Source organism: Syngnathus acus, chromosome 2 (assembly GCF_901709675.1).
Source record: "Syngnathus acus chromosome 2, fSynAcu1.2, whole genome shotgun sequence".
NCBI lineage: Eukaryota > Metazoa > Chordata > Actinopteri > Syngnathiformes > Syngnathidae > Syngnathus > Syngnathus acus.
In genome coordinates, this window is record NC_051088.1 from 17,822,429 (window position 1) to 17,837,094 (window position 14,666).

The window sequence follows — 14,666 nt, forward strand, 5'->3', positions numbered from 1 at the left end:
AGTACCTTGTTTTGACCTTTTTGGTTCCTATAAATTAATTTACTTTGATTGAACTCCAAACTCACCACCTTGTTTCTTTCACTATTTTTGGGTCCAATATTACCGTTAGATTATTTTGAAATTGCCATGTGCAACAGAAATACGGCCTACTCGGAATCAGCACAAAAACTTTATGTGGCGTTTATTTGCATTTTAGATTTTTTTTTAAAGTTAAACTTTGTTGACCAGTGTTACTGAAGGCAGTGGAGCATTAATTATTATTGTTGGTTTATTTTCACCTTCCAAAAATTATGACCCAAGACAATGGAAAGTCCCCAAACACCAACCCCGAACGCCACGCCCTGACTTAACCCTAACAACCCTTACCTTAACCTTAACAACACTAACCTTAAAACCCTAACAACCTTAACCCTTCCATCCCCCTTAATACTAACAATAACAAGCCTTTTTTTTTTTTTTTTTTTTAATAGAAAAGATGATCCAAACTGAATCATAGGTCGAAATATGACTTGGGTGATGATTATTTTAGGACGGTGAGGACATGAAGGTTCCTCTCATTTTATTGTTCTTGTGTTGAAACAGCTTCTAGATACTAATAAGGTGCTTTGTAAAATTAACCAGGTCTACATCATTGTCTGTGACTACTGATGCGGTAAGGGAAACAGTGAAAGTGTGAAATGTTGGAAGTGAGGTTCACCTGAATGTTCAAGTTACCTCCAGAGAGGGAGGAGCCACTGCCGCCTGGCTCCTCAGTGGCCTCCTCAACCTGCCTGGTGCCCAGTAGGAGGACTGACGGACGGGGGGAGTCAGGCAGCCAGGCAGCCAGGGAGGGGTTGCCAGCGACCTCATCACGATACATAGCGGTGGGCCGTCTATTTATGAACCTAAGCGCGCACACATCATCAGCTGCTTCGCTGAGCCCACACATCATTGTGACCGCATACTGTCTATTCGTTTGCGGGGTAAAGCTCACTTTTGATGGCCATTTGGAAACCTCAGCGGCGTTTCGTGCAGGCTCGATCGGGGAGGAGACATTACGGCGCGAGGTAGCTAACGTTAGCTCGCTAACAAGGTCAGTACACATTTTGCTTGTGCCACTCTTTTGCATGTCACACTTTGGAAAGAAAAATGCACACTTGTGATTATGTTTGGTGCATTTCGTTATCACGCGTAACAAAGCGCATTCTCCTTCAAACGGGAAGGATAAACGTGACATTGATCACAGTAATTATTCTCTCGGCGTTAGCCTGCTAGTTAGCAACACTCGCGAGACAACGACCGCTCAGTTCGCTCCGCTCCACTTTGATGACGCTACCTCGGCCTTTTCTCCTCCACATTGCCCACGGACACGTATGTGAGGGGCAAAGCGGCACATTCGGCCGTCGCCTGGATGCGTTTGTACGCCGATGTGCGGGTCGGATGAAGGCAGCAGCGGCTCGCTGCTCTGCTCGCACCTCATCCGCTTAGAATAAAAACAGGTGCACGTCTGCTAGCTTCGGCCAGCTGCGGAACATAGTCTGCAAAAGCGCTGGACCGCGCTCGCATTTTTTGCCCCAATTTGGACTCTATAACAACGTTCGCTCAAATAATGACGCACACGCAGCGTGTCACAACATCATCGGGAATTCAAATTTGGACATATGATTTATAAGAGGCCCGAAATGAGATTGTAGTCGGACCTAGGGCAAACGACACGGGCCTAGTATGAACACACTCTTGAGCCGGCATGCAAGAAAGGGAAACAACTGAACCGATCTGACTGGAATTACTAAAAAAGAAGAAGTCAGAATGCAAAGCAGAATCACGCATTTTTCAAAAATCAACTCCAAAACAGCGTTTGTTTCTACTAACCACTGGGCCTCCTTGGATATTATTACACGTTGAGGGATTTATATTGTGAATTGTTCTTGATTCTCATGTTTGTATCTCCACAGCCCCCATTTGGGTCTGCTAGCTGCAGTTTGGGGGTTTAAGCTCGTTAACAGGATGATTCATAATCACAGCTAGTTTTCAGATTAATGTTTAAAGGATTTCCCAGGGTTTTGCCAGGCTGCGCATAATCATGGGGTCCTTTCCCAGAATATTCGTCTTATCGCCAAGCACTGGTGGTTTATCTTTTCTTTTTTTAACCTCATGCTCTCTTACTTTGCTGGACAGTGTGGAGGAGCATGCGGGCTTGTCTTGTGGAAGTTTGTTATTCAGCTCAGGCTCTTTGGAGAGGCTGCTGCATGTGCCACGTCAATTCAGTTGGCCCTGAGCGCCAACTGTGCATCCGAGATTTAATTATTTGTGATAGTTTTTAATTTTTAACTACCCTTTGAACGACATACCGCAAGAATGCCGCTGTGGTGTAACTGATTTGCTTCACCCCCCCCACTCCCACTCGAGCAGGTCTTAAACCTAGAAACTAATCTGCCACTGTTGTGTTTACCATACATCAAACTTGTCTGATGTTTAAAATGAGATTTTAATAAGCGTAGAATAAGAAGTAGATCTTCATTCATGTGAGCTTTAGCTTTTCCCTGGGGACATTTTGGGCAACACTGCTAGCATGTTTTAATACTGTTTTGCACCAAAGGTCCAGAGCTAAAGATTGTCATGGTGATAATGACGCACTATTTTACCATTATTTTTTTGAATGAGCTCATACAGGACTGCGCAATTATGACCAAAATGATAATCTCGATTATTTTTCTTTGTATTTTGTAACTACTAGATTTGACACTGATTTGGTTGTTTAAATAGATCGGCTAAATTTTTTGTATTAAACTCGCTGATCAGTGAGCCGGATTCTGTAAAGCCTTGTAACCACTGTTTTTAATCACAAGTAGGTTAAATGCATCACATCCATTAATGTGACACATTTTGTCGGGGGTTTGTTTTCTCTTCCATAGCCTTCTTTACATAATTGTAAGCATAACAAATTCAAGTACTACTTGCATGTTGAATAAATGTGGCAAGTCCAGTACAGCTAGGGACAGTCTTGATCTCCTTTCCTTGCTGCCAAGTGCAAATTTCTCAGATGGCTACAGATCAGATCTTGAAGTCTTCCACTTGTACTGTTGTACCAGTTTCTAATCTAAGCTTCTTACTCTAATAGTATCTGTGACAGGGTCATAGTCAGAGCTGTACAGTAGATCAATAGTTGTATACATGAGTCCAAAAAGGAGCGCCCTTGCTTTCGTGGTGAGCGAGTTGAGGGAAAGGGTCTGCCCCAGAGCCTCACTCTTAAGGTGATAGTTAGTGAACTTCAATCCCCAGATGACTTATTGAGTCTCATTGTGCTGCATGGCGCACCAGCAGCCATAAAACTGGTTATGCCTGAATAAATGCACGGGAGGGGGGGAAAAGACCCGGAAAGCTTCGTTATCAAATAAACTGACAAAGACAACAGTGAAGGACATTTTTGTGTCAATGTTTTTTCAATTAGCTATGGTTTATTGAAAAAACATGTGTATTTTATGTCTGCCGTTTACGCCACTTATTAGGGCCCTTTCATTACATGGTGCAGCTGTATTAACGTAATGTTGTGTCCATGGGACAGCAGGCAATGGTTATCAGTCCATCTGTTTCATTTACATTTTTGTTCTATTACACATTAGAATATAAAGTTATAAAAGTGCAAATCAGCACTGCAAAATTGGGTGTGAGGGTTTGTGGCTTGTGGTGGCTATTGCTCACTGTGAGTTAACAGGATGGAATCTAGGCCACATTGTGGAGCGCTTACTTTGATGCTCAGATTGTTTGCTGTGTGTGTGTGTGTGTGTGTGTTAATGGCCCGAAGTGAGGCGTAGTGCTCATTCGAAGTAAAACCAAGCCTATGGGCAAAACCTATTTTTATGCAAATGTATTTGACATGAAAGAAAGCAGACATGAATTCAACCAGAGGTTTAGATTCAGAACAAGTTTTTTGAAGATATTGGTTATTATATGTGTGGAGGAATGTCTTTTTTTGTGTGTGTGTGTGTACATAATGACTGGGAATTTCCCTGAACTTGCTGTGGAGAATGCCATGACTGTGCTGTGCAACTAACTTGCTGTAACATGCAAGGTTTTCCGGTTGTAGACCTGTTTGGACATGAGCAGAAAATGGTGGTCTCAATACTATCTGTTTAGCCCTCCAAAGAATGTGGGGCATTGTTTACTCCCCCCATAGAAATAAATGAAATGCAATTTTTTTTCCTCACACTATACAATCAATGTTGACTGTTAAAACAAATGTCAGATTTTTTTTTTTTTTTTTTTTGGTATCAGGTTGACCCATGCCTTATTTCCTCCTCTTGGAACCTCAGGGTAACAAGTCTTTGTAATTTGATCTATGACAAATGCCACACCTTGGCTTAACAGCCAAATTGACTTGTTCCGTTCAAAATGCCCTAAATGTGTATCCTTGCTCAAGGAGAGAAGATTGTTTAACTTTGTAGGATTGTTGGCACACTGATATACCTCCATTATTAGGATTTATTAAAAAAGAAAAAAAAGCTTATACTTTTTTTTTTTCTAGTGCTGGGTAGAAATAAAATCTCATTAAAATGCCATTTCCAGTTTTAATTTATTCCCCCCTTCACTTCACTCAAAGCAAATTAATGATGACCTTATCCCAAGCAATTTTTGCTTTTTGTTTTTGCTTTTACCTTCTGGAATTTGCTTTATTTCTTATTATAGTTTTTTTCCCCCCCCAAGAATTAAGGTGCATTAACTTCCACAAGAAAACGAATGGGTTTTATTTTTGGGACAACACGACAACGCAAAATTGCTAATATATTAATGTAGATAGGCTTCTAGGAATAATTAGCCTAGCAAGCCAGACCCAACGCTGTACCAGTGATTGGGTCAGCTCGTCTCAAAACGTGCTCAACATCATACTCTTTAGCAGAGAAATCCTAACCTCACAACAATCAAAATAGTGTGTTAGGGATGGGAGTTTGTTTAATTCAGCTTTACACTCAGTTTTAAACAACCTTAAAACACATCGGGCCTTCTTTTTGTTCTGGGCGCAAGTCTAGCGCAGAGTGCAGTCTAACTGTCCACATGGGTGGAGTTTGTTTTCTTTTATTATATTGCTAGAAGGAACATGAGTAGTTGTGGGTGTTGTCTGCCTTTCCCTGGGATAGACTCCAGCCAGGGTCTGACCTGAAACGTTTTTGAGTGGTGCCCATGTCAGAAGCGGTCCTGGAACCCTCGAGTTAGCATAAATTCCTGCAAGAATTTCTTCAAACAAGCTATAAATCCCAGAAAAAAAAAATAAACACCCTATCAGGTCTGGAACTGTTTTTTTCTTTTCAGTATTAGTGGTTGGGATAGCAAACGTTACATATTCAATGAGATTATTTACAGCCCAAAAAGAAATATTGCATGCAAGGAAACCTACTACGCAGCAGTTGAGTATTATCCATGGCCCACACCAACGTCATGACATCACGTCACCCACTCACACACGCTTTCATACACGCTCTAAAAATACATTTCCGGGTTGACCGCATGTGCGTCGGCTCACCGCCAGACCTCACAAATGCAGTCTACAAAGTACATTGAAACACTCACGAAGCAGCACAATTCTCAGCATGCTTTGATTCCACATTGGGCGATAGATTTTTTTGGGTGCTGGCGCCGGGCAGTTATGGGCGAGAAGCCCAGGTTCCCCGCACTGATGGCTATGACGGAGGATGCCGCGGCTGGCAACACTCCTTGCTCTCATCCATCGGTTTGGGAATAAATACTTAACCATATTTATTACATATGTGACTGTGGGTGAAACTACGAATGTATGTGGCCCAAATCTATTGACCCCATTGGAGACGTTCAAGTGATTCATTTGATCCCAATTATTGCCTTTTTTTATTCAAGTTATTTCCAACTTAAATTTTTTAAATATACTATGTTAATACGTATATATACGTATTTTGTATGGTCCGGTCCAAGTTGTTTGAACGCCTCATGTGGCGTGCAGCAGACCAATGTTCTTAAAAAAAAAACACATCTAAAGAACACTAATGCGATTTATTAACTTTTTTTGTATTCCTGTGCAGTTCATTGTTTAGTGCAGTCCTTTAAAAAATAACTTTGCTTCTGTCACACTTTGTGTACTTTATTTGTTAAGTTGTAAAGTTATTATACCTTTATTTGTATACTCCATTTTTTGCTCACTTTAGATTCATGCTTTTTTGTTAATGTTTAGATATAAAAAAAAAAAAGGAAATGTTGAATTGAGATTTTTTCTCATTGATTTCGTTGTCAACAAATTACCACCAAAAACCCTCGCATGCACAAAGGACCCAAAAACAGGTGTGGTAGACAGGTATGACATGTATGGATTCCCTGGTACTGGGAATTGGTATTGCACCGGTTCAAATGTGAAAGCTATTCATCCCTAATGATTAGCATATTATAATGATGTAGTCATGTTTGTATGTTTGCACCAATGTTTTATTTTCATGTTGGTTTTCTTTCCCTCCGCAAAGTCATGTTTGTTTGTCTTCTCTTGTAGCTGCCTGGCATGGCCGCCTAACCAGCTGCCATAGACCTCTCTTGATGGATCCCAGAGGACAACAAAAGGAAGAACACAAGCAGTGAGCACGGCCAATAACAAGGGAATCTGACCTAAAGCGTATCATCAGACTGACTTCAGTGCATGTGGCCTCTTAAGTGGTTCCTAGGCATCTGTTAGGCAGCTCAAGGGCCTACTGCTATGCACTATAAAATGGGCGACATGGGTGGTGGGAAAGCCAGGATGTGCAGGACCACCTCGCTGGTAATGGGGCTTCTGATAGCCACGGTCCTGGGTGCTGCAGCGGAAGAGCGGGATGCGCTGGTGGAGAGGTTCACCATTGAACTGGAGGCTTCCATGCAGTCTTCCGTGCTCCCCGAGCTCCAGTCTGCTGCCGCAGCCATGGCAACGCCGGAGTCCTCTGTGAACGACGGTGGTGTGCAGACGGGCATCCCAGACTCCTCAGCCATTGTGGGCCAGGTGTTCCAGCTGAGGATTCCACCGGTACCTGAAAACGCCAGCTGTGATCTCCACGTAAGTGAACAGAATATGAATTCAGTCTTATTTAGACTTTGACTGATATGTTTTGGTCAGGAACGATACATTAGTGAAGGAGACTGAAAGATATGGTACATAGGATTGAAAACTGTGAAAAATACAAGCTCATTAAACAGCTTTTTAGATATTTTTTCTCTTGAGCAGTGGAAGTCTTACAATACTGTAAATCAGTATGAAAGCAAAGTTAGCCGCAGAGTACAATAATTATGCAAGCAAATCTGTGGCTTCACCAGTTTAACATATCCAAATGAATGTTTCATGAAACATTACATATGGACTACACTTCTTAAACTCTAAACTTATCTACATCAATAAATAAAATGTACGTATATAAAAAATTAAACGCACCGATCTCCAGTCAGTAAGATGACACGTTAAGTGTAGGTAAAATAAGATTATACTTCTCATGGCGAACACACAAGCACATGAAGAGGAATATCATTTCGTCCGTCTTGAATTTCATTCATGAAATCGGACGATGCAACATGATCCCGTAGACGTATTAATATTAACACACGACGGCTGACTATTTAGAAGGGTGCTTCTATTATCAAACCATTTGACTGGATGAAGTGTTTGATTGGTCAAAGTCATCCTTTTTATTTGACGTGGGAGCTACACATCAGTCGTGGTGGCTCACTCGCACATAACAGCTCTTCAGCCATGACACTATTTATTAGCCACACTGCTACGTGCAACAACATGATGGCAGCCTGAACAACACAAAATACATAACGCAGTGATTTTTTATTTTTATTTTTTTTAAAACAACTATTAAACATGTTAGATACTTCCCTCAATCTTTCGTGGACGGAAAACCCATTGAAAATCATGTCCCCCTACCCGGGCAGACTTTAATTACAGTGCTCTGAACTCCCAATGGCTAGTCAATTGTTGCCTTTGCGATGAACAAATTGCCTTTTATCAAATCGCAATTATATTGCAAATGCAGTAACGGTTCATCCCTACTCAAGATTAAAATTTGTCATATGCACAGTAACAATACGCTAGCTCTGCACAGTGAAATTCATTCACAATTAGTCACCCTATCAGAGCCAAAACGTCAAAACTGATTTCTTATCGGCTGCCGGATTAAAAAAAAAAGGCCAATATTTGTCAAAATTACTACTATTGGTGCTCATAATCACAAACGCAGCAATTATTCAAATTTAATTTTGCATTTGTGGAATAAAAATTAAGACTATTTATTGTGTTTACATTATTCTCCAGGCACTACCATATTATCCTACACCGCTCTTTTCTGTCACCTGGAAATGACGTCAGTGTGGCATCGGGCCCGCTTTGTGAACATGTTCAGCTGTTTTCAGGGTTTGGTCATGACGTTCAATTTCAGTCCACAGTAAAGGACCGAGCAGGCCAAAATGGAATTGATGCAAATGTCTCCCACTATTGCAATGATTATATTTCCCTCCTTCCACTTTTGACAAACGTTTGCAATTTTTTTATGTGTATAAGAATGGTGTGTTGACTATGATGTCATTTGTTCCAAGCCACATTACAAAGGGTATTAACCTAAATTAGAGTGCAGTAGCATGGCTTGAGGCTTTTGCCACATTTGATTAATACAGTAAGTGGTAAAAGCATAACTCTTACCCTGTGTCACATTGGTTAATAAGAAAATCGTGTATTTGTGTCTCCATATATGAAAACTGGAATTAGCGCAATCCTCGATCGGTTGAGTAATTGCATTGACTTTTTCTTTTTTCTTCAGCTTACTGAGATGGGGCAGACGGCTTTACCGCAATGGCTCTATTGGGACAAAGAGAGCTGCATTCTGAGAGGCCTGGCCCTAGAGCTAGATAAAGGTGTGTACCACATTGCTGTGTCTGGACGAGACACAAATGACAAGACCGGCAACCGAGAGTTTCCCACAACGGTCTTTTCGATTGAAGTTTACCCCGAGGAGCGAGCAGACACCGAACCGTCCCTGCTCGCACTGCAGTCTGATCTGAGTGGCTTGCAGCCTTTCACTTGTGGCCCCGAGGAGCCTGTCACGGTCCTCACTGTCATACTTGATGCCGACTTGACAAAGATGGTTGCAGAGCAGAGGGTCACTTTACTGACTGTTATGAGAAGATTCTCACATGTTCCCGTTGAGCACATGAGGGTCGTCCCTGTTGTCAACAACCGCTTATTTGACATGTCAGCCTTCATGGCGGGACCCGGGAATGCTAAGAAAGTGGTGGAGAATGGAGTTCTGCTGTCATGGAAACTCGGCTGTGCCCTTGACCAGGGCAACATTCCAGACATCAGCATTGTCCAGTCGTCCGCAAAGGACGGAACCATGTCGGGCAGGCTGGCGTACCCGGTGGTTGGTTGGCACATCGCCAACAAAAAGCCTCACGCGGTGAAACGCGTCAAACGACAGTTGTACAACACCCCTACTCCGGTGCCCTCCCTGCTCCCTCCCACCACTTACCCAGAACCCCCGGTTCGTGTCGTCCCCAGCCCCACTTCACCCTCGATCGCCCCCGCAACAGACCACTCTGCGCCACCTGTCCGCGGTCCTTTACCCCTTCCCGTCAAGCCCACCATGAGAGTCCGAGATCAGATAGCTCACACGCCCGTTTTGGGTCCGCCTCTACCCACCAGGGCTTTGGGATCGACAAGCACCATCCTCATCCAACCTACCATGACCAGACCTACATTTGTGGAAGCCACCGCTTTACCAACGCTACCAAGCACCACCAAAAAGCCCAAACCTTCGAGCACAAGGAAGCCCAAGAAGCCCAAAACGTCAACCCCGGCTCCCCGGGAACCCAAATCCACCACAGCGAAACCACCAAAGCGTACCACCTCGCTCCCCTTGGCTCCAGACCTCAATAGCATGCCAGAGATCCGCAACCCCATTGACCAGGTCAACGCGTGGGTGGGCACGTACTTTGAGCTGAAGATTCCTCCTGATACGTTCTTCGACAAAGAAGACGGCACAACCGACAAGTTGCGTTTGACTTTGAAGCATCCCCCTAGAGAGGCAGTCGGTGAAACTTCCTGGATTCAATTCAACAGCACCATCCAGCTTTTGTACGGACTTCCCGAGGAGCAGCACAAGGGCAAACACGAGTATTTCATGTTGGCTACTGATAAAGGGGGAAGGAGTGTTATGGATGCCTTTGAGGTTCAGGTCAACCACTGGTCAACGAACCATAAACCCTCAGTGGTTTTCGTCGCCCGTTTTCACGGCGACCCCAAAACTCTAAGCGGCGATATCCATAAAAAGATTCTTCTGACAAAAAAGTTAGCATATGCTCTTGGTGATCGCAATAGCAGCACAGTGACCCTACAAGGCATCACCAAGGGCTCCATCGTGGTTGAATGGACCAACAACAGCCTCCCGCAGGGTTCTTGTCCAAAGGAGCAGATCGCAGCTCTCAGCAGCATCATTGCAGATCCGCAAGGGACACCCAAACCAGCCTTTATCAAGGCTATGGAGCCTGAATTCAAACCCATTAACATCTCCGTTCGCGGTGCCAACAAATGTCAAAGCTTCACTTTCATTCCACCGGGAGAGGTCCCGCCAATCCCCGATACCCCTCCCGTGACACCTTCACCTGGGACGGGGCGTAGAAGCAGCGACGACGTCTACCTGCACACGGTCATCCCCGCGGTCGTGGTGGCGGCCCTGCTTTTAATCGCCGGAATCATCGCCATGGTGTGCTACCGGAAGAAGCGCAGAGGGAAGATGACCATGGAGGAACAGGCCACCTTCATCAAAAAAGGAGTCCCTATCATATTTGCCGACGAGCTGGATGATTCCAAGTCCCCGCCGTCCTCCAGCATCCCTCTCATCCTTCAGGAGGAAAAGCCGCCGCTGCCTCCCCCGGAGTACCCCAACATGGCAGGTCCCCACAGCACGCTGCTAAACCAGGATTTGTTGGAAGAGTATTCGGTGTACCAAGATGACGATCCCAACGCGCCTCCTTACCAGCCGCCGCCACCTTTCACCGTCCCCATCGAAGGCAAAGGATCCCGCCCTAAGAACATGACCTCCTACAGGTCACCGCCCCCTTACGTGCCTCCCTAACGTCCACTGGAGCTGTCCGTTTGGAATTCAGGTGCACTGTAGGGATGCTTGTTCAAAACTACTGCGGACGTAACTCCACACACGGATTTCAATGAAATGCAGACAACCATGCGTATATTTTGACCATCATGAATAAGAATTCAGAGTTCTCCTTCTGGAACAGGCAAAAGAGACACTTTGTAATTTCATTACTCGAGCTCACACTCTTTGTTTGTCGCTTTTGACTGTTTCCAAATGCTTTGTTTTGCCGAGAAGAGTCAAGTTTGTCTCAACGATGTACTATTTCTATTGTATAGAAAATACTAGAGCAGGAGAGACTGAGGCCCATTGGGCCTTGAAGCAGAGCCGTGGCTCTCCCTTGGCGTGCTGTTTGAGAGCCGAATCACTCGTACGTGTCCTCAGTTTGGTTTGCCAAGATTTTGGAGGGGAATTTAACATCACAAGCTAAACTGAAAGGATACGCACACACAATAATAAAACCAATCCCTTTTCATTCTTGCTTTTATTGACAGTAATGACTTCTTGCACCACACTTCAACAAAATTGACCAGTCAAGTCAAATAAGAAACAAATTGTATTTCTAATGAGTTTTCTAAATTAGTCACAAAATAATTACACTATTTTTCTTCGTATTATTTTTGTGCCACTTAACTTGCCGTCTGAGATGTTTTGTGTTGTTGCCATGGTGTCGACTGGCTGTCGGGTCAACAATGAATGCTTCACTGCAGGGTAACATGAGCATGTTACACTCAATAGAAGAAGTTTGTTTGGCTTAACACAATACCATTTTTTTTGTTTTAAACACATTTTTTTGGGGGGCATTTATTGGCTTAGGTGTTTTGAGTTGCGCCAAATCTTTTTGCAAGTAGAAGAGTTCAACGTAAAATGCGAGTGTTGCTTGTGAGTCGTTAACCCTCCATGGCGATGACGTGTCAAAGTTGGGCGTACAGTGTGAAACGTGATAACTGGACTTGTGAGCAGTGTGGAGTGGACACTTGCATTCAGTTGATGAGGAGCAGAGAACACCGCTGTGCTCTGCTTTTCCTCTCGGTGTCGCACATGGGGATGTAAATAATTGTGTGCCTGTGAAATTAAAGAACTCCATCATGTTCGTGTTTTTACCAGTCAACCTAGTTGGGAAGCGAAGGGTCACAGTGGGGAAATGATTTTATTTTTTAATTGTATGCTTAGATTTATGATCTCTATCATCATAATGAACTTTATAGTGTGCAAAAACGTTTACCTGCCCATCACAAAGAAATAGTATCATCTGAATATGATCGCAACATATGTGAATTATGTACAATTCATATCTGATAGCACCATTAGAAAAAAAATCTAATGTTTTTACTGAGTTTTTGATACAGTCTTAAACTTGTTTTATGAAGGTATATTAATAAAATGTAATACAATTTGTAAAGCCTCATAATTGTCTACTGTCACTCTTTGTGGATGTTATTTTTCTTTTTGTTGAATCGTACATATTTTTACTGCATTCATGACGTCAAACTATGACATGACTTCCTTCCAGACTACAGTCAAGCCCAAAATTATCCATACCCAATAATTTTGGTCTTAACTGCCTATCTGGAAGATGAAATTACACCTTGACTGTTCACTTCTCCTGCAGATGCCTCAACAAGATTAATACGTGCTCATCAACCCGCTTGTTAAATGAGCTTACTTACAGCCCCCTTGGTACGTCCACCAGTCAATTTGAATTTTCTATTTTTTGCCACTTGACTATGTGATCTTTTCTGCTCTCATTTACCCGGCTCTTATTATTACGCCTGGATATTACACAGGCTAATTAGTAATTATGAGGTGGGTTGGGTTTCATATTGAATGGTCTGCAATTAAGTATGAATTGGACACCAAACAGGCTGTGGGCTAGGGGCTTATTTACAAATGATGTTGACACTGGATGCAAGTGATAATGGATGCAAATAGACAAAATGATTGGCCTTTCACTCCTTTGTGAACAACATAGCCCTTAATTGGCTCAATGCTAGTTAAATTTGTGTTAACGTTCATGATCAAAGTGCAGCAGCCAGTAATTAACAGGTAGAATGAATTCCAATACACACTGGATGTTTACATATTTGTAATTAAACCATTTTATATGGACTGGGTTGGGCAGTAAATCGCAAAAATCTGCCTGAAATGTATGCCCTTTAAAAATGCATAGATTTTTTTATTTTTTTTAACCCCCCCACTTTTGAATAAGCAGGCATATTCGCCACTAAGCATTTTCTATAAAAAATAAAACAGTTGGGTAAAAGGAAAAAAAAGGAAGTGCAAATATTTTTAAAAATCTGGGTGAAGCAATGGTTGTCAAACCTGAAACCACGAGTATGCCGGTTTCCTGTGTACGGTGGTGCCTTGTGATACCAGTGAGAAACAAGCAATCATTCAACTCCTTTTTTTTTTTTTTTGCTGATAATCACAAAATTTATAGTCTGTATGTAGTGAGAACTCAACACACTTTAGTGGGTTCCAGCGGCTCCTTAGTCAAAAGGCATTGAATCTCTGGATCTAACAAGAAGGCCAAAATTGGCATTAAAACGTTCTAAATCTCTTTTTGAAAAGTACAAGTGAAAAACCCAATTTGATTAAAACTGTGGAGACCATATATCAGAATATGTACCATATCGTGGGTGCCAAAGACCTTTACAAAAGCCTAACATTCTCTCCAGTCTAAATTTGCTTAATTTGCTGCATTGTAGCCAAGCGTAGAATCAACTCTGAGGTTTCATAATACACAATAATAAACATTTCAACTTCTTTAGGTGGCCAAATTACTATTCACTAACTTATGAGCACCACTTCAGTTTTTTTTTTTTTTCCGTAGTGAAAACTTTATCTGATGATGACTTAGTAAGACAGCAACACAAAAAGACCACCAGATATATTACAAGATATGGTTGACAGTGTAAGTGAAAGTGACCGATTTTATTTCGGTCAATAATATCGCTCATAAATAAGATTTTAGAAAAATCTATTTACTTCACTTAAGTCTCGTTTTGGCCCCTCCTGCATTGTGAAACAAACCTTTTTTCTTTTTAACAATCACTTTCGGTTTGAACGTATGGATTACACAGGCGAGACAAAGCGGAAACAGACTTTTTGGCAGACTTCCATGATCTGTGTGCCATAGGGGTTTTATAAATGGATGAAACCAAAGAATTCAACGTGTAGGCTGGTAATATGGAGTAACAGTCACCTCTACTTTGTCTTTGAGTAGAATGACTAGCAGTGCCGTACTGATGAGCTCAGAGTAATTGGAATGGGATGAATCACATTTGCATTCTAGACTGAATGTGCATTGTGATTATCTGTCGCAGAGACGAGGACTGCCTACAACTCAAGTGGGAATCATAACATAATACTTCAATCAACAGTACCGAATATGCACGTATCTGGAACAGATGAATGTTATTTCCATTCTTTTCAATGAGAAACTATTTGAGATATGAATGCTCTGCGTTATGAGCGTAATTAACTCGATCCCAATGTGCAGTTTGTTGTTGCAGTCAGAAAGCACTCCCACAACGATGTTATGAGCTACCAGCCGGT

The 14,666-nt window shown here is 42.5% G+C and overlaps 1 protein-coding gene across 2 annotated transcripts; it reads left to right on the top strand.

Annotated features, from left to right (window-relative positions):
- The first annotated feature begins 732 nt into the window (after positions 1-732).
- dag1 (dystroglycan 1) lies at positions 733-12,516 on the top strand. 2 transcript variants are annotated; one of them, XM_037272980.1, is made up of 4 exons: positions 733-863; positions 969-1,072; positions 6,488-7,021; positions 8,778-12,516. In XM_037272980.1, the coding sequence occupies exons 3-4, from the start codon at positions 6,689-6,691 to the stop codon at positions 11,088-11,090; spliced, it is 2,646 nt and encodes an 881-aa protein (XP_037128875.1). In that variant the 5' UTR covers positions 733-863; positions 969-1,072; positions 6,488-6,688; the 3' UTR covers positions 11,091-12,516. The 2 variants fall into 2 exon arrangements, with proteins under 2 accessions (XP_037128875.1, XP_037128863.1); XM_037272968.1 differs by having other exon boundaries at positions 768-1,072.
- The last annotated feature ends 2,150 nt before the right edge of the window (positions 12,517-14,666 follow it).